This window comes from Myodes glareolus, chromosome 2, assembly GCF_982192425.1.
Source record: "Myodes glareolus chromosome 2, mMyoGla1.1, whole genome shotgun sequence".
NCBI classification, from domain to species: domain Eukaryota; kingdom Metazoa; phylum Chordata; class Mammalia; order Rodentia; family Cricetidae; genus Myodes; species Myodes glareolus.
This window is the reverse complement of record NC_142027.1, coordinates 6,795,502-6,814,558: the sequence shown is the minus strand read 5'-3', so window position 1 is coordinate 6,814,558 and position 19,057 is coordinate 6,795,502. Positions and strand designations below refer to the sequence as shown.

At 43.3% G+C, this 19,057-nt stretch overlaps 1 protein-coding gene across 3 annotated transcripts in view; it reads left to right on the top strand.

The window, feature by feature from the left end:
• The first annotated feature begins 386 nt into the window (after positions 1-386).
• Morc3 (MORC family CW-type zinc finger 3) overlaps positions 387-19,057 on the top strand; it is a 43,648-nt gene continuing 24,977 nt past the window's right edge. For 2 of the 3 annotated variants that reach the window (XM_087898993.1, XM_087898988.1), the window contains exons 1-6: positions 387-525; positions 7,385-7,457; positions 9,252-9,384; positions 10,202-10,416; positions 11,970-12,117; positions 14,310-14,457. In XM_087898993.1, the coding sequence (XP_087755119.1) occupies positions 487-525; positions 7,385-7,457; positions 9,252-9,384; positions 10,202-10,416; positions 11,970-12,117; positions 14,310-14,457 (756 nt within the window). In that variant the 5' untranslated portion in view covers positions 387-486. The remainder of the gene's footprint in view (positions 526-7,384; positions 7,458-9,251; positions 9,385-10,201; positions 10,417-11,969; positions 12,118-14,309; positions 14,458-19,057) is intronic. The other variant, XM_087898997.1, reaches the window with a different exon arrangement.

Sequence of the window (19,057 nt, the reverse complement as noted above, 5' to 3'; positions counted from 1 at the left end):
ACACACACATTGAATTAACGGCTCTGTGAGCTGTGACTCCCAGGATAAAAGTTGATCATTTTCAGGAAAATCCAAAAAGCAATTATTTCCTTCGTTTGTGTCTTGCAAATTTTCAGTAGCATTATTACTAGTAGACATGGATTGCACTTTTGCAGTGCGAGTCTCATCCGAGTTTATCTAGTTTTACACACGTCTGAAAGCCCAGTTACCAACGACGCCTCTGCGCCAGCCTGCCTCACGCAGGCGCCCTACGCCTGAGGGGGGGAGGGAAAGGGAGGGCGGCCTGCGCGCGCAGCAGGTCAAACCCAGCCGGGCAAGACTGCCTCCCCTCCCGAGTCGCCTTTGCCTCAGGCGGAAGTGAGTGGGAGGGGCCTCGTAGAGGCGTCCCGCCCCGGAAGTGGGCGGGGCGGCGGAACCCACGGCGTACTCGCAGCCTCCCAGTCGGGTTGCGGCCGAGGCCGGTCCTGGCTTTGTAGCTCTCTCAAGATGGCGGCGCAGTCACCCAGCGGGATCCGCCTCAGCGCGGTGAGCAGCCGCGAGGGGAGGAGCGGGCCGGGTCCCAGGAGGGCGGGCGGGCGGGCCAGCGAGCGGGATGGCTGTGGGCGGCGGCGCCTCGAGGGCCCGGCGGGGCGGCCGGGGGGTCGCGGCGCGGACAGAGAGCCGCCGCCATGTCGCTCCGCTCGGACGAGCGGCCGTGAGGCGATCGGTGCTCGCCGGGCGGCTCCCCTGTCCGCCGCGGGTGGCCTGCCTTCGTCGGGCTACGCGGCTGCAGCCAGCTGTTGTCGGAGCCGCGCCCTCCCCCGCCCACCCGTCCGCCCGCCCCGGAGCGGAGCCGCCGCGGGCGCGGAGCCGTCGGGCCTCGCCGGGGGCGGCCGGGGCTGCCGTGCGGACGCGGTCCCCGCTCGGGTCCGTCTGTCCGCACCGAGCAGGGCCTCTCAGTCCATCTTCGCTCGCCCGGCTCGCCCCTGCCGCTGCTTCTGGCCGCGGCCAGTTGTGACAAACCCTTCCGAAGCAGTTGGGAGTGGTCACACAAAACGACTTATACTTTCAGGTCCAAAACATTGTGGGCGTGGCTTCTTCACCTGATGATTTCTGCAAAGTTTTATTCTGCGCTGGTCCTGAGGCTCTAGGCGGGGAAAGTGCTTCCTCAGCCCAGGAGGTCGATGTTTGAAGGATGGCTGCTGGAGTTGGGGGGGTGCTGTGGTGTGGCATCCTTGTAATCCCAGCGCTCGGGTGACAGAGACAGGCAAATTCTAGGACATTTTAATGGACGCGGGGAAGTCCTGTCTCAGAAAGAAAAAAAAAGTACTCAGTGTTATTATATTTCATTGCTGAGCGGTTTCTGGAGGTAAAAGCACCTCTCGTTGGTTCCCATCGGCACTTCACAAGTGCATCTGCTCCGCGTCCATTCATTTGACCATCCATGATAGGGGATGTTGTAGCCCCAAGTGTGCATGAAATGTTACCTAGTTTTATTGCCTCTGCCTATTTGTGAGGTTGAGCATTCTTCATATGTTTGTTATGTTTTTAATTGCCTATTCACAGTTTGCCCAATCTTTTTTACATTTTTTTTTATGTCTATGAGTGCTTTGCCTGCATGTGTGTATGTATGTTATCTATCTGTGTGCCTGGGATGAGAAGAGGGATTCAGATCACCCCCATTACTGAGAAGTGAGTTGCCCTGTGGGGTGCTGGGAACTGAACCCCGCCCTCTGTAAGGGAAGTTGGTGCTCTTATCATTAGTCATTTCTCTTGAGCCATAGTTTGGCCATCCTAACTCTCCTTTTGAGAGAGAAATCGTACTGATTTACGAGGCTTGTTACCATCTTCCAGGTCAAGGACCTTTCCTTACATACTCTGTTCAATGAAATGGTTGCTTAGTAGTTAAAAGAGAGCAACTTGATTCTTTCTTTCCACTGGGTTTAAGTGTCCTTAATTCTGCTCTCCAACTGGGTGAGTCTGGATAGAGTAACACTCACCACCCTAGATCCCAAAGAGTTCTTGTTCCCAGGGAAATAATAAAAATTATTATGTGTTGGGGCTGGAGAGATGGCTCAGCACTAGCTGTTCTTTCAGGGGTCCTGAGTTCGATTCCCAGTAACCACTTGGTGGCTCAACTATCTATAGTGGGATCTGATGCCCTCTTCTGGCTTAAGGGTGTACATGCAGATTGAGCACTCATACATAAAATAAATAAAACTTTGCTAAAAAGAAAAGAAATTAATCTGTGTTGATTATGGCCAAGGTCCTGGAGCAGATTACCCTGAGTAATGAGGTGGTGGTGGTGGTGAGTGTGTGTTAGGGATTATCCAACAAGGGGTGTCCTGTTTGCCAGGAAAACATTCTGTCACTGTATTCCTAGTCTTATGGAAGTTTCTAAATCATACAACAAAATAAAGGCATAGATGAGTTCATTTGCCAGATAACTGGCTGGAGTGTCAGGTAGCAGGGAGGGATAGCTCTGCTGTGCCTCACGATCTCTGAGGAAGTTAGGACAGATGTGGGGTTGATGGTAAATGACACTAAAGGTCAGGCTGTGGCATAGACTGAAGCGGGAGAAGTACAGAGTAAGGCCTGCCTGGACTGCAGAGTGAGTTTAAGGCCAGCTTGGATAACCTTTTCAAAAGAGAAAAGAAAGTGGACTTGGGCTGGGCTGTATTTCAGTGAGACAGTGTCTCTTCCAGGTGCACAGCCCAAGTTCAATCCCCAGCTCTTGAGAAGAGGGCACAAAAGAGAGCTCAAGAGAATTTTGGCTGTCTTTCAACATCCCATTTCTCAATCATGGTGTGGTAGTTAGCCAGACACATACAGGATCTTGAATACAAATGAGGCTTCAGGGAGCTTTCATTCACAGCTGTTTAGCCTAAGGTATTAGTCCTGCTACAATGTTTGAAATCTCTGTTCTGGGTCAGGGATATATCATAGTGTAATGGCACACACCTAGCATGTGCTAGGCCCTTGGTGCTACCCCAGCACCAAAGATAAATACAAATGATTTTTTTTTTTGTTTTTTTGTTTTGTTTTGAGACAGGGTTTCTCTGTAGCTTTGGAGCCTGTCTTGAACTAGCTCTTGTAGACCAGGCTGGCCTTGAACTCACTGAGATCCACCTGCCTCTGCTGGGATTAAAGGGATGCGCCCCACCGCCCAGCTGTAAATGCTGTGTGATATTTGTTTAACTGTGTAAAGATGTGTTGCTGTTTTACCTTATTTGACTGGCCAATAGCATGGGAGGAGGTATAGGCAGACCTTCTGGTCAGGGAGAGTAAATAGGAAGAGGAATTTAGGATTGAGGTAGAAAGAAAAGGAGCAGCCAGGGAGACACTAGGGGCCAGCCTGTACAACTTATGAGACCCAGTCTCAAAATATAAGTGAACCAGGGATATAGTTTAATGGTAGAGCACTTGGTATGGCAAGGGAAAACTCTAGATTACGTCCCTAGTATACATAAAGAGAAACAAGGGAGCTTGGCCTGTGCCAGTAATCTAGCACTTGAGAGGTAGAGGCAAGCTCTGTGAACTCTGAGTTCATATAGATGAGTTCCAGACCAGTCAGTAACAGTGAAACTCTTGTCTCAAAAATAAAGATTGAAATAAGGAAGCAAGCAAACCAAATTCCTTAAAGTTGGCAGCATTGCCAAATAGAGTGTTCTTGAGACCCTGAATTTATCTCTGGTGTGATGGCAAAGTCTAGAGTTAGCAGTTGGCTCTGGGTGTGGCAGTGACTGGAGTGCTAATTTGACATGGGCTCTTGGGAACCTCGGGATTTTTTTTCACCTATCTGCTTTTGGTTCATGACTAGTTGGTACACTGTAGCTCCTGAACCAAATCCAGCCTGGCACCTGTTTTTGTATGGTCTGTGATCTAAAAAATGAGTGCTCAAAATGGTTGAAAAAAAGTTCCATGACATGTGAAATAAATGTTAGTTTCCATAGTTTATTGACCACACCAAGTGCATGAGTTTGCCGGTAGCTATGAAATGCTTGGATGAAGACGAAATCTAGAGGTTGGTGAACTTTGCAGTTATCAATAGCAAAGCGTCAAGGATCAGCCTTAACATATACCACCTTTATTAAGGGATCCTCACTACCCTGTCCAGGGCCATGGACATGCTAGGGAAGCATTCTGCACCCCGCCGGCTCTAGCTATTAGGTGCACATCTTAGGATCTTTCATGAGGTCTGGGAGCCAAGCGCAGAGTGAAGAGTGTGAATTAATTTTTTTCATTTTTCTTCTATACTTCTAAGTAAAATGCTCAGACCATTTATTGATGTTTGCTGTCTCCTCCCCACCCCAGAGGTCCTTGTGTATCTAGCTGAAACCGGCTGATACCTGGCTCCCAGGCAGTGCATGCTACTTTTATTTACTTACTTTTCTTGGGGTTGTTTTTCTCTTTTATTTTCAAATGTGCCTAGTATCTATACAGCATCTTTATGAATGAGCATCTCTGGTTATTTTGTTTGATTTGATTTTTTTTCCCTTCTCCATACTGATCAATAAGATCATTCACACTTTCCAAAGAATGTAGAAGTATTTTTCTAGCTGTGTTCAGCTACATCTAGCATTTATCAATTGGGGGTCCTTGACTGGATAGTGTCTTGGGGACTTCTTTAACCTTTCTACAGGGCTGTTTAGACTTACTCCCTCAGTAAGCACTTGTTGAGTGACTAACAGCGTAGGCTAGGCCTGCCCTCATGACTTCACTCCTGACATCAGTCATTGGATGTGTAACTTTGGACAAATCACTGAGTTTCTTACGACCCAAGATTCCAGTCTGAATGATGAGTGATAACTTTACCCATAGCAGGATTGCATTTTAAGCTTTTGAGGAACCACCATACCGTGTTCCATAACTGCTGTACATTTTACATTCCCAGCAAGTGTCAGCTTGCTCTCCAGAACAGCAGATTGCAATAGCCGGGAATCGCAAGTAGAGTAGTAACCATCGTGGACGTAGGGAGGCCAAGGAAGACAAGCATGCTGAAAGTAAACGGGAAAGAGTTGTGTTTTAAACACTAGTCTTTGGCCACAAATACCAAGGAGCCAAGGATCCTGTCCGCTCCAGGGTGTGATCAGTGAGTTTCTGGACAGGTTTACATTGTAGAACTATCCCCACCCCCCAGGGTTTCTCTGTGTGACTGGCCTTGAACTTGCAGAGACCTGCCTGCCTCTGCTTCCAAGTACTAGGATTAAAGACATGTGCCACCACTCCCTGGTCATAGAACTATTTTTATCTTTATACAGGACTGGTTTTAGCAGTCTTTTGTGATGGTTTCTGTTATCTGGGAAATATTCTCAAGGAGCTTCCCTCCCTATGTGGCTTTCCTTGGTTTTATTTTGGTTCTGACAACTTTCTGGTCTTTCCATGTTTATTTACTTATTTGGGGTCTAGAAGGCAGCACACACGTGCTGTGGTGTTTATTGTGTGTTGTTGGAGGACAACTTTTTAGGACTTAGTTCTCCACCAGGTGAATCCCAGGAATTGAACTCAGGTCTTCAGGCTAAATTCCAGGCAGTTTTTAACCTGCTGAGCCATATTGCCAGCTACCTACTGCTTTGTTAGAACAGCACAACAGTTCAATTTCTTTACATCCTTGACAGCCTTCATTTTCTTTTCCTATTTGAAACACGGTCTCAATAACCCTATAGTCTCACCTGGCCTGGAACTGGCTACATAGACCAGGCTGGCCTCTGACTCACAGAGAACTCTGCCTCCCGAATGTTGTGATTAAAGGCATATGCCACATGCCTAGCCTCCCTTGACTTTTTAATTTTGGGGGGGAGTGTTGAGACAGGGTTTCTCTGCATCTTTGTAGCCTGTCCTTGAACTCGCCCTGTAGACCAGGCTGGACTCAAACTCAGAGATCTGCCTGCCTCTGCTTCCCAAGTGCTGGGATTAAGGGCATGCACTACCATTGCATGACTTCTTTGGTGGGTGGCGGTTTTGAGACAGGAGTTCTCCGTGTAACAGCCCTAGCTGTTCTAGAACCCATTTTGTAGACCAGGCTGGCCTCGAACTCACAGAAATCTCCCTGCCTCAGCCTTCAGAGTGCTAGGATTGTATGTGTATGCCACCATGCCTGGCAGTTGCCTAGGTTTTTGTTTGTTTATCTTGGGTCAGATCTCCAACAGCCCGTACTGGCCTCACAACTTAAACTTGATAGGGATAACTTGAAATTTTTGATATCGTGCTTCCCAAGTGATGGATTACAGACTCTTGGTTACTATGCCTAGTTTTGTAAGGTGCTGGGGGTTAAGCCCAGGGCTTTATGCATGTTAGGCAAGCATTCTGCCTATACATACATCCCCAGCCTCTTGTGTTAGTGGAGGCAGGAGGATCAGGCTTTTAAGGTGAGTTCAAGGTTATTCTAGGTTACCCGACCCTGCCCTACCCGCCACCACACACACACACACACACACACACACACACACAAAGAGTTTCTCTATGTTGCTCTGTAGATCCAGCTGTCCTCCAGCTCAGAGATATGTCTGCCTCCTGACTGCTGGGATTAAAGTCATGTGCCCTCATGCCCAGCTAAAGATTTTCTTTTTGATGTATATGGGTACTTTGTCTGCATGTCCATCTGCATACCAGAAGATGGCATCGACAGTTGTGAGCTGCCATGTGGGTGCTGGGAATTGAATTCAGGACCTTTGGAAGAGAAGTGAGTGCTCTTAACCCCTAATCCATCTCTCCAACCCCAACCAGCCCTGACCCTGCCTTTAAAAAAAAAATTGTACTTAAACTAGTTGATTATGTGCCTAAATTGTTCAAGAAATTAGGTTTGCTATAACAGGGTTTATTGACCTCCTCTCCATATTTGTTATTGAGAATAAAGTCATACTTTAAGAGCTTATAAATTGCAGTGCTTTGTTATTTGAAGAAGTCATGGATACACAGCAGGTCAATGTTCAACTGCAATAAACTTAGAATAGATAATGCAGCCAACTCAGAGTGTTGAATACTGTCTGAGAGGCTGCCAGCAAAGCTTAGTCAGGTTATTAGACCCAACCAGTACACTAATAACCAAACACTCTCTTTGCAGAACCTTGTCTCAAAGTAGAGAGATTTAGGAAATGATTTTTGCCAGACATCAGGGTCTTGGCTGGGTCATGTAGAAACAGGACCTACAAGGGACTTGTGGAGCTATGGCATTGTGGACATTAAGGAGGCAAGGATTTTAAATAGGTCTTGATGTGTGAGCTATTTGAGTTGTTTCCCCAGCCTTATCTTCCGGGGAGCTTCTAGGCTTTATCTTCTTGGAGCAAGCATCTAAGTCATTTTTTATTTGGTTTCAGTGTTGTTTAGCACAGAAACAATGTTTATTGGATCTTGTGCTCATAATTAAGGGATGCATTAAATAATATGAATTGTTGGTTTGTTTCAGCTTTGCCCGAAGTTTTTACATACAAATTCTACTAGTCATACTTGGCCATTCAGTGCAGTTGCTGAATTAATAGGTATGTAAATCGACATTTCAACGCTGTCTGTTAATTGTAACTTAATAACTTCTGAAAAGTAATATGCAGCTATACTTTTTAAAATATTCCTGAATAACGTTAGTGTAAAAACTGACTTAACAGTTGTTTATGCTCCTATCAGATGAGTTACTTCAGCCTTCCACAAACTACCAAGTGTTTTCATAGCTTTAGTTCTTAATTTGCTAAGTTTACAATGCATTTATGTTGCAGATTTTTTTTTACTAAGACTCTTCACAGTATAACACAGAGTAGATTCCTCGTTCAGGTGTTAGAATTAATATGCTAACTTTATGATGGTTTCTTGTGTCCTCTAAAGAATGATGAGGTCCAAGATATACCTTAATTATCTAATGAGCATGAGACAACGCATATTTTATATCCAGATTAATACATGAGGTCATGATTTCCTTCTTAGGAAATGACATGAGCAAGAATAGCCCCCCTCCCCCCCAGTTAGGCTTATATTCTAAATGGGGAAATGTTTTCTCAGGAGTTTCTTTGTATGTTTTATAGTGGATCTTTATCAGAGGAGGGGCCTGCCTGAGATATGGGAGGAGGAGGAACTTCTGAGTTTTTGTTTATTAAGGCAGGGTCTCCCTCCAGCCCAGGCTGACCTGGAATTTGCAGTAAGTCTTGGTCCTCAGCTTCTCTAGAGCTGGGATTGCAGGATGAGCACGCTGCCCACTCGCAGGAGCCCCTCTCCTTTGGTATAATACTAAGATTTTCTAAAGGCAGAGCCAACAAGCATCCAGGTGGTTTTATTTTTCTTCTCCCAACTCTGCAGTGGATGTGCTACAACACTGCAAGTATCTTTGTTTTTAGTGGCAGACTAGCAGGAATACCCATGCCTAACAGTTGTGTTCTTTGTGGTGTTACCAAGTTTACGTTCTTAATGAAATACTATTTTATCTTTCCTGAAGTGGTAGGAAAAGATTAATTGTAAACTGCTTTATAGAAGAGTAGTTTAAAAGCCATTTTTAAAATGATTTTTATTTTTTTACATCCAGACCAAAGTTTTCCCTCCCCCATCCACTCCTCCTCAGTTTCTATTCAGAAAAGGGCAGGTCTCCCATGGATAGCAATAAGTTGCAGTAAGAACTAGGCACTACCCCTTCTTTTAAGGTTGGATAAGACAACCCAGTATGAGGGAAAGAGTCCAAAATTCAGAAAGTCATTATGTCTAATAAATACTTCAAAGTATATTTCAGTTAGAGGCTATCCGATGGATCTTGGATAAATTACATGTTGATTTTATTACTGATAAGTATTTTTCATTTTTAATATAGTCCTTTATTGTGCCTGTTGTAAGAATGAATGTGTAAACAAGATGTTAAAGGAGAAGTGCACAGTGCTGGAGTTGTGAGCGCCACACGAATCCCAGTGGCAGATCCTGTAGGTGACTCTTTCATCTGTGTGTAGCGTAGAGGGCAGGGACCCTACCTTCTCATCCTAACTGTCCTTAGCGTCTGTGTCCACTGCTAGTGCTCGTCACACTCAGCTTGGTTTCCTGGTTTAGTTGTCTGTGTGAGCAGTGGTGCGTCACACTCAGTGAGTGTTTGCCAGTCTTTATTCCTACATGATGTGAAGGGCTTGGAGAGAACTCACTCTCATAGAGCCCATGGAGGCAGTTTAGTTTTGTGTTTTCAAACCTTAGGAATTCCTAACAGTTAGAGCTTTTAAAGTAGTAATGGTATTCTATTGCTTGTTACATTGTTCTAATGATTGGCTTCTTTAAAATACAGACTCAGAATTTCTCAACCCTTTGTCTTCCAGATAATGCTTATGATCCTGATGTGAATGCTAAACAGATCTGGATTGATAAAACAGTGATTAATGACCGTATATGCTTGACATTCACTGATAATGGGAATGGGATGACTGCAGATAAGCTACATAAAATGCTAAGGTATGTAAAAAACGTGTCATACTTCAGAAAATGGTGGCTTCTGCCTATTTTAAAATTTACATGTGCCATAGAAAATACCATTTCATATCCTTAATTCTGTTTTTAAAACATGAAATGCCATATGCACAGTGTGACTAAGTCTTTCATTATTTTCTACAACTAGGTTATTAGGCAATCCCACCATACTCATCACCCCTTCCCTTTGTCTGCCTTACCTAAAATTCGGCATTCCTTTAGAGGTGGAGCACACTGATAGTAGCTGTTTTTACTTTGGTATAAATTGGGCTTACCTTGTGTTGTCTTTAAAGAGATGGAGAGAATGAAGAGGCATAAAATAATTCATGCATTCTCAGGCTGCAGAGTCAGTGAACAGTGTCTGCACTGGGTACTGAAATAAATGGTGCAGAGCAGCGGAAGAACGCAGAAACAGAAGCCCTCTCTTGTCTTTCAAATGTTCATTATGCTGCAAAAGTCAAATTGACCCCACCATTAATCATGCCACATAACCTTGTTCAGAACAAGAAAATTGTTCATATCATAAATGATCCATGGCCTGGAATCTGGAGGTTTGTAGACCTCGTGTTATAACCCAGACATTTAGCCATACATTCCAGGTGATGAGCTGGTATGAGTACCTAAACCCATTCTTTTCAGAGATGTGAAAACACAGCAGGGTAGGGTGAAGTTGCTCAAGATTGTATTATACTCCCAGAGTGGGTGGGATCAGCATTTGAACCCAGGCTTTTTACTTAGTATTATATTAATTTCTTAGAAATGAAAGAATGAGTGTTTATTTAAATTTTTCTTTTCTTTTTAGCTTTGGCTTCAGTGACAAAGTCACCATGAATGGTCATGTCCCAGTTGGATTGTATGGGAATGGCTTCAAGTCAGGTTCTATGAGACTGGGCAAAGATGCAATAGTTTTTACCAAAAATGGAGAAACCATGAGTGTGGGATTCTTGTCTCAGACCTACTTGGAAGTTATAAAGGCGGAACATGTTGTTGTCCCTATCGTGACATTCAACAAACACCATATCCTTTTTATTTTGGAATCAGTGCTGCAGAGAAACTTGAAAAAAAATCTGGAACATTTCTTTTATCTTCCTCAGTTCTTGTCTTGCCCTGTCCTTTGTTTTAGAAAGGGTCCCTCTGTGTTAACCAGGCTAGCTTCCAAACTTCTGATTTTCCATCCCGTCCAATCTAAAGCTGGAACACGCAGCACCTTACCCATTGTCCTAGTAGGGTTTCCGTTGCTGCAACAGAACACCATGACCAGAAAGCAAGCTGAGGAGGAAAGGGTTTATTTGGCTTACACTTCCAGATCATAGGAAGTCAGGACAGGAACTCACACAGGCAGGATCCCAGAGGCAGGAGCTGATGGAGAGGCCATGGAGGGAGCTGCTTACTGACTTGCTTCCTATGGCTTGTTCAGCCTGCTTTCTAATAGAAACCAGGACCACCAACCCAGGGCAATAACCATCCACCAAGGGGTGGGTCTGCTTCTTCCTGGCTTCTTCCTCTCTGATGACTCTAGCTTGTATCAAGTTGACACAAAACCAGCCAGTACACCCATCCAAAATTTTGTTGTTCATTTATAAATTACTTTATGTGTATAGTGTTTTGTCTGCAATATGGATATGGACCATGTGTATTTGTGGTATCTGCGGAGGTTAGAAGAGTATTGATTCCCCTAGTACTACTGTTACAAGTGACCATGAGCTGTCATGTTGGTACTGGGATTTGAGCCATCTCTACAAGAGCAACAAATGCCCTTAACTAACTCTTCAGCTCCCAGTTCTTGTTTTTTGTTTTTAATCATGTATAGTCTATTTCTTGTCTGTATATGCTTCCTTTACCCTGTGCCTGAAGCCCAAGGTTCGTTTTTTTTCTTTACTGGACAACTAAAATAAGGTTATGGTTGTAGTTGTGCGTTTTGTTTGGTTAGTTGGTTTGAAACAAGGTCTCACTGGGTACCCCGGGAGGTCCTGAAAAATCACAGTGATTGCCTGCCCCTTCCTCTGCTTCCTTAGTGCTGGGATTGAAGGAGCAGGTGCCTCATTGTGTTGATGTTTTCCAGGGCTGCAGATGAGGTAGAGGACAGTTGAGGACTGAGTTTCAGTATGTCGTGCAAGATGACCGGCCTCGGCCTCTAATGCAACAGGCATTACAGGCATGAGCCGCTTTGCCTAGCTTGGAGTTCCTTACTTCAAGATTATTGTGGATTAATAAGAGACTGTGTTGACCTGGTCAAAAGTTTCCCTAATAGTGAAAAGCAAGATGATTTTAGGAACTCACTGACATAAATCACTTAGTTAGAAATAATGAATTTGCTCTTTTTTCCTCCCTCTTTTAGAGTTAAGGTGAACTGTCATAAGCCTCACATAGCTGAGGTATAGGTGGACTCCGCTGAGCCCTAGGACGTGCTCATCTTCCTTGTGTTCATCTTTCTTGTGTTCATTTGAAGTCACATTGGTTTATAGGAGTTCTAAATAATTTAGGGATTGGTTTCTCTTGAATTCACTAAAGTTGGCTTCTATATTATAATTGTCTAAAGTTGTTGATTTCATCTTTAACTAAGGACATACGTCAGATGATTAATTTAGCAGAATCAAAAGCAAGCCTAGCAGCAATTCTGGAACATTCTCTCTTTTCTACGGAACAGAAATTACTGGCAGAACTTGATGCTATTATGGGTAAGAAGGGGACAAGGATCATCATTTGGAATCTTAGAAGGTAAATGTAGATCTCTGTTGTAAAGTGCACACACAGAGTTGGTTGCATTATGTTTAACCTTGTTACACAGACTAGAAATGAATAGAAAATGCATTTGTTGGTATACTTCCTGATTTGTGGTTTCGTTTCTTTTCTTTTTTTTTAGTTTATTATGTATACAATGGTCTGCCTGTATGTATGCTTATATGCCAGAAGAGGGCATCAGATCCCAGTATAGAGGGTTGTGAGCCACCCTGTGGTTGTTGGGAGTCGAACTCAGGACCTCTGTAAAAGCAGCCAATACTCTTATTAACTTCTGAGTGCTCTCCAGGCCCATAATTTGTGTTTTCTAAGAATATTTTAATTAGCCCAATTTGGCTTCAAAGAGTTACTTTGAAATTGTTCTAAAAATGTTCTAGTTCTATCAGTTTTCAAAAGTGCTTTGCCTGTTATTCCATTCCTAGGCCCAAAACAAAAAACTACCTAAAAAAGAGAAAGAAAAAAGATGAAATAGTAGCTAGGAAGAATAACTTGTGAAATTTAGATTGCATGAGCTAACAATCCAGTAAGTAATGTAGATGAAAGTTTTACCTTGCTAAATTTGTATATATAGTTCTTGGGTTTGTGAGAGGGCTGAGTGGGTAAAGGTCAGCTTGCGGGCAAGCCTGGTGATGTGATTCAGTTCCTCAGATCCACGTGATAAGCCACAAAGAATGCACTTCCTAGAGTCGTGCTTAAATCTCTACATGAGTTCTCTCTCCCGTCTCACATGTGCGCACATGCACACATACAAAGAATAAATAAACAAAGTAATTTTAAAAGTTAAAATTAATACTTCTCTTGTCTTTGGACAATTAAAACCTTTAAATATTAATAAATACTACAGTGAAAAGAATAAATAAAGTAATTTTAAAAGTTAAAATTAATACTTCTCTTGTCTTTGGACAATTAAAACCTTTAAATATTAATAAATATTACAGTGAAACCCTGTCTCAAAAAAACAAAAAAAAGTAAGCCTGCAATACATAGAAATAAAGCACAAATAGCATTAAACCCGAAGCATTTTAGAATTTGTTTTTCTGGGGTACTGAGTCTCCTTTTGCTTATGTTCATTCATCTTCTTGTTCCCCTTCCTTGTTAGGTTTCTTTCTTTCAGTCAAGCTTTCAGATTTTGAGTAACTGGAATTCATGTGTAGGCTGGCCCTCCTGTCTCTTTACAGTTTTCTCTAAGTCTGTTAGTAGTGCCAGGGCACTGTCTTTGGTGCAGGAAAATGCAGGGCACTTGGCTCAGCACAGCACCCACAGTGTACTGTTTCCTTTGTGCTGTGCTTCTCAAGTCCAGGCAACCTTTGACCTTCTTGATCATGTCCTATGGAAAAGGTTCCATAAAGGCACTAACTCTGGGTGTGTGAGATACTTGGGACCCTTGCAGATGTTTCAAGCTTTTTGCATTTCTTTATAAGGATGCTAGTTCAGTGTTTTTCACATTGACACTCCATTCTGAGTTCAGGTCCAGTTGTTTCCCACCTCTCCTGTTGAACAGCATGTGTGTTGTTTGTAGCCTGACACCATTTGAGCTGCTGCTGTAAACACAGATGCTGGTGTCTTTGGGAATACTTAGGACCATAGTTTCTGTGCTGGTGATGTTGGATTTCCTCTGTATGCTGTTAATAACATTGGTTAATAAAGGAACTGCTTTGGGCCTATAGCAGAGCTATAGGGGAACAGAGCTAGGTGGGGAAAACTGAACTGAATGCTGGGAGAAAGGAGGCGGAGTCAGGGAGACTCCATATAGCCCTGCTGGAGACAGATGCCAGAACTTTAGTCCGTAAGCCACAACCATGTGGCGATACACAGATTAATAGAAATGGGTTAACTAGTATGTAAGAGTTAGCCAATAAGAAGCTAGAGCTAATGGGCCAAGCAGTGATTTAATTAAAACACTTTCTGTGTGATTATTTTGGGGCTAAACAGCCAGGAACCAACAAGCAGCTCTCTCCTCCTACACTGTAAGGCTTTCTCAGAGGTCCTATGTTATGTAGGATGTGGTTTCCTGAGTCTTCCTGCTGCCTTTCTTCTGTCTTGTACTAGCCCCCTGACCCATGGCCTACAGTTTATTTGCTTGTTTATGTGCTCATTTTTTCTTACTATATAGTATTTACTCATTTTTCTCAATGTGACATTTTGCTTCTATCTAAATTCTTGTCTTACAGTTACAAAAATGCAACAGAATTTGATTTTGAAAAGGATAAATATGACATCAGAATTCCTGAGGATTTAGATGAGGCTGCAGGGAAGAAAGGATACAAGAAACAAGAAAGGATGGACCAGATTGCCCCTGAGAGTGACTACTCCTTAAGGGTATGTACTCAGATGTTGGTTTCTGTTTTCGTATCCAATATGTTAGCCTGTGCCTTTTTATAGGTGAGTTGAGTCCATTTATATTAAGAGATATTAATGACCCGTGATTGCTGTCTCCAGTTAATTTATTTTTCATTTTTGGTGATGTTAATTCTTGTGTTTTTCCCTTTGGGATTTGCTGCTATGAGACCATCAGTCGTCTGTGTTTTTGTTGGTGTTTTTTCCTTGGGTTGGAGTTTTTCTTCTAGTATTTTGTATAGGGCTGAGTTTGTGGCTAGCTAGGTATTGGTGAAATCTATTTTCACCAATTTTGTCACTGAATATCTTGTTTTGTCCTTTTATAGTGATCGAAAGTTTTACTGCGTATAGTAGTCTGGGATGGCATCCGTGGTCTCTTAATGTCTGCTTGATCATGACCTTCGGGCTTTCATTGTCTCCAATGAGAAGTCGGGTGTAATTCTGATAGGTCTACCTTTATATAGTACTTGACCTTTTTCCTTTGCAGTTCTTGATATTCTTTCTTTACTCAGTATGTTTAGTGTTTTGATTATTATGTGGTGAGAGGACTTTTTTGTATCCAGTCTGTTTTAGTGTTCTGTAGGCTTCTTGTATCTTCATAGGCATATCTTTCTTTAGGTTGGGAAAGTTTTCCTCTATGATTTTGTTAAGTATATTTTCTGTGCTTTTGTGTTAAAATTTTCTTCTTCTATACCTATTTTTCTTAGATTTGGCCTTTTCATGGTGTCCATATTTTGGGTTAAGCTTTTGTTAGACGTACTGTTCTTTGACCAATGAGTCTGTTTCCTCTATTGTTCTATAGTGCTTGAGAGTCTCTCTTCCATCTCTTGTATTCTGCTGTTTATACTAGTGTTTGTGGTTCCTGGTTGTTTTCTCATGATTTCTGTTTCTATAATTCCCTTGGCTTGTGTTTTCTTTCTTGTTTCTATTTCAGTTTTCAAGTCCTGAATAGTTTCTTTCATATGTTTGATTTCTTTTTCTTGTTTTTTTCTAAGTGATATGCTGATGTCTTCCAATTTTTTGTTTTTCTTTTCCTCCGTTTTTTTAAGGAAATTTCTCATTTCTTCTTTAAGAGTTTCAAAAATTCTCTTGAAATTATTTTTTAGGTCTTTTTTTCTGCTTCATCCATGTTTGGTTGTTCAGGTTTTGCTGTTGTAGGGTCTTTAGGTTTTACTGGTGTTGTGTTGTTCTTTTGTGTTGCTTGTGTTCTTACCTTTTCTACTCATCTTTTTCTCTAATAGGTGTGGTTGTGGCTGTCTGAGATTCTGTTGAATAATCTTCTAGGTGCCAGTGAATCCAAAGCTCAGATGGTTGTTCCTCATGATACAGTCTGTGTCACAGTTCTAGTTACCCCATTGGTAATGCCGTTTCTGGAGATAGTTCAGCATTCCTGTCCTGTGCTTTGCTCTGCTCCCTTGGAGTTTGCTGTCTCGGGCCTACTTTGGCCTAGGTTGCTGGCTTTGCCTTGTTTCTGTAAATCCTGGATCTCCTCCTGCAGAAGTCCCTGGCTTTGCGTTGGTCCTGCAAAGGTATCTGGCTCCAGTCTACTGCCTCGGAGTTCTCAAGCTTGGGTGTACCTGGAACCGCAGAGGACCTGGCTCAGGCTTACTTCCTCAGAGGTCTGAGACTCATGCCCATTCCCGCAGAGGTTCCAGGTTCATGCCTATTCTCTCTGAGGTCCCAGACTCACTCCTGGTCCCACAGAGATCTCCAGTTCCTGCCTATTCCCTTGAAGATCCCAGGTTCACTCACGCCCAGACTGGCAGAGGTCCTGGCTCAGGCCTAGTTCCTGGGTGGTCCTAGACTCATGCCCACACCCACGGGGGTCCTGACTTAACGTCTACTCCCTTGAAGGTTCCAGATTCATGTCTGGACCCTCAGCAGACTCTGGCTCTGGCTCACTCATTCAGCAGTTACTCCCCTGTAGCTGTTCCGGTGGAGATCGCTGACACTGGATCTGGTTGCTGGCTCAGTCCTGTTCCATCAGTGCCCCGGGACTGGGTTGGCTCCTGGGACTGGATTTGTTCCTGGTTTTTGCTCCCTGTGAAACTTGCTTCCTCAGGCTCTCTCTGTCCTAGGTCCATCATTGTTTCTTAATTTGAATGAAATGATATTAATTTTATGCTTTTTATGCTAAATTACATAGCCCAAACCAAGAATCTGACATTTGCAAATTTGATAATGTGCATTTTCTAAGGTCTGAGCAATTATAATAGGAAATGTGTGCTGTCTCTTGTCATATCCTGTTACTGGGAATTGTCACTGCTGTTAAAGTCATGCTTAAATGTGAAACAAGTTTCAGCCATGAGAGCAGACAGTTTGCAGGTCAGTGTTTGCAGAGACCATGAGTTGAGTTAGAGAAGACATCATATCATGTTCCTTGGACTCAGGAGCCAGGGGAGAAGTAAGACATGTTCAGATTTTACTTTTCTATTGAGTGTTTCATTTGTACTCTGAATTATTCAACACATGTCATTCAGAGATTGCTCATAGTAATGGGGAGACAGAAGAACATGTTTTATTTGGCATGTAATCAAGTTTTCTAAAGTTGTCTTGTTTTTCTGAGATAATGTCTTCCTGGGTAGCCGAAATTGACCTTACGTCTCAGTCTTCCTGCTGCAGCTTTCTAATTGCTGGGATCACAGGCATGTGCCACTATGCCAAGCTTAGGCTGCCCTGTGTTGAGTGAAGACAAGCTGGGCATGATGGCTCACATCTATCTGTTCACCACTCTGAAAGCTCAGGCAAGAGGATTGCTCTTAGCTCATGATTAGCCTGGGCTTTCGAGTGAGACCCATTTCAAAAATCCCCCCAAAAGAAAAAGAATGGAAACACGTTTTGAACTGGGTGTGTTAGCTCACGAGACATGGAGGCAGAGGATGGGGAGTACAGAGTCACTCTCAACTGTGCAGTAGTAGGGGTGGAGTCCAGGCTTCTCGAGACAAAACCTTGCCAAGCTTACATTTTCTTACTTGAATTTGAGATTGCTTGTTACTTTTTGTCTAATAAATTGTCTTAGTTTGTTTTTAAATAATATCAAAAAGGAAAGATCAGGGTCAGAAAATGTCCTTTTTTGTACTTTTGCATATTTTTTCTCATTTACCCATTTATTTGTTTGTTTAATTTTAAAAAAAATTATTTTTGGCCAGGCAGTAGTGGTGCATGGCTTTAGTCCCAGGACTTGGGAGGCAGAGGCAGGCAGTTTTATGTGAGTTCAAGGCCAGCCTGGGCTACAGAGCAAGTTCTAGAACAGCCAAGGCTATACGGAGAAACCCTATTTTAACCCCCCCTCCCCAAAATTCTTTAAGAATATATCCGTGTATACAATGCCTTTTGCTCGTATCCACCCCTCTTCTCCCCTTTGTTCTTTAGAAGCGGGGTCTCTTCACGTGTTGGCCTCAAACTTGCTCTGTAGTCAAAGCTGACCTTGAACTCTGATCTCCACCCTTTCCTTCACAGGGTAGGTGTAGGTGTCAGCCACTACTGCTGGTTCCTGGTGGGGAGCAGGCAATCCAAGACTTTCTGAGAGGTTCCCATGGAAGGGCAAAGGGCATACTGTGGCCTTGTCCAAGAGCAGACTTGACAAGGTCTGATCTAGGACTGAGGACCTGGCCTCTAGGGAGTGTAGGTTTTGTGGGAACCTAACTTTTCCCCCAAAGGATTGTGGCTCTCAGTCCCGGAGCCATAGTATGGTAGTCTGTGACACACTTGAAATATCCTGTGTTCCCTTTGCACATTAGTCCATGATTAACTTGGTGCTGACTCTGTCCCTTTTTTCTGCAACAACAAGTGGGGCGCTGTGCTTCTTGGTAAACTTGATAAACAGAACATGGAACCCTGTGCTGCTTAACAAACTTGCTGGCATAAGCCACAGCTTTGTTTTCTCATCCTGGCCTTCCCTTTGCCACCTTGAAGTTTGGACCCTCTTTTCTGCAGGTTTCTGTGTACATTTTCTAAATTAAGTCAGGCGTGGTAGTGCACACTTTTAATCCCAGCACTTGGGAGGCAGAGACAAGGCCGTCTTGTCTACAGAATAAGTTCCAGGACAGGCAAGGCGACAAAGAGAAACCCTATCCTGAATAAACAAACAACAAAAAATTTTAGATGATATATTACATACATGGTACACACATGATATGTACATGGTACTTGACAACGTTAATTCAGGAATGTGTCAGTATCTTTGTGGATCAGCTCATTCTTCACTGGTCTCCCTGCCATTGAGTGTCCCTGCTCTAGAAGTGGTGGGACCTGGCAGAGGGGCCGATAAATGAGGAGACTAAAGTCTCATTGCAGTAGCCAATTTTATTCAGAGCCTCAGATGATTTATATTCTGAGGGTTAGCAGGCCTTTAATCCCAGCATTCAGGAGGCAGAGAAAGGTGGATAACTGAGTTTGAGACCAGCATGGTCTACAGAGCAAGTTTCAGGACAGCCAGTGCTACACAGAGAAACCTGTCTTGGAAAACCAAACTAACAAATAATTCTCGTGAGTTCAAGCTGTATACAGCTACAAGAACAAGCTGCACATGGCAAAAACACGTCCTGTAGAGGCATATAAAGGCTGGCTATACATTTAATTG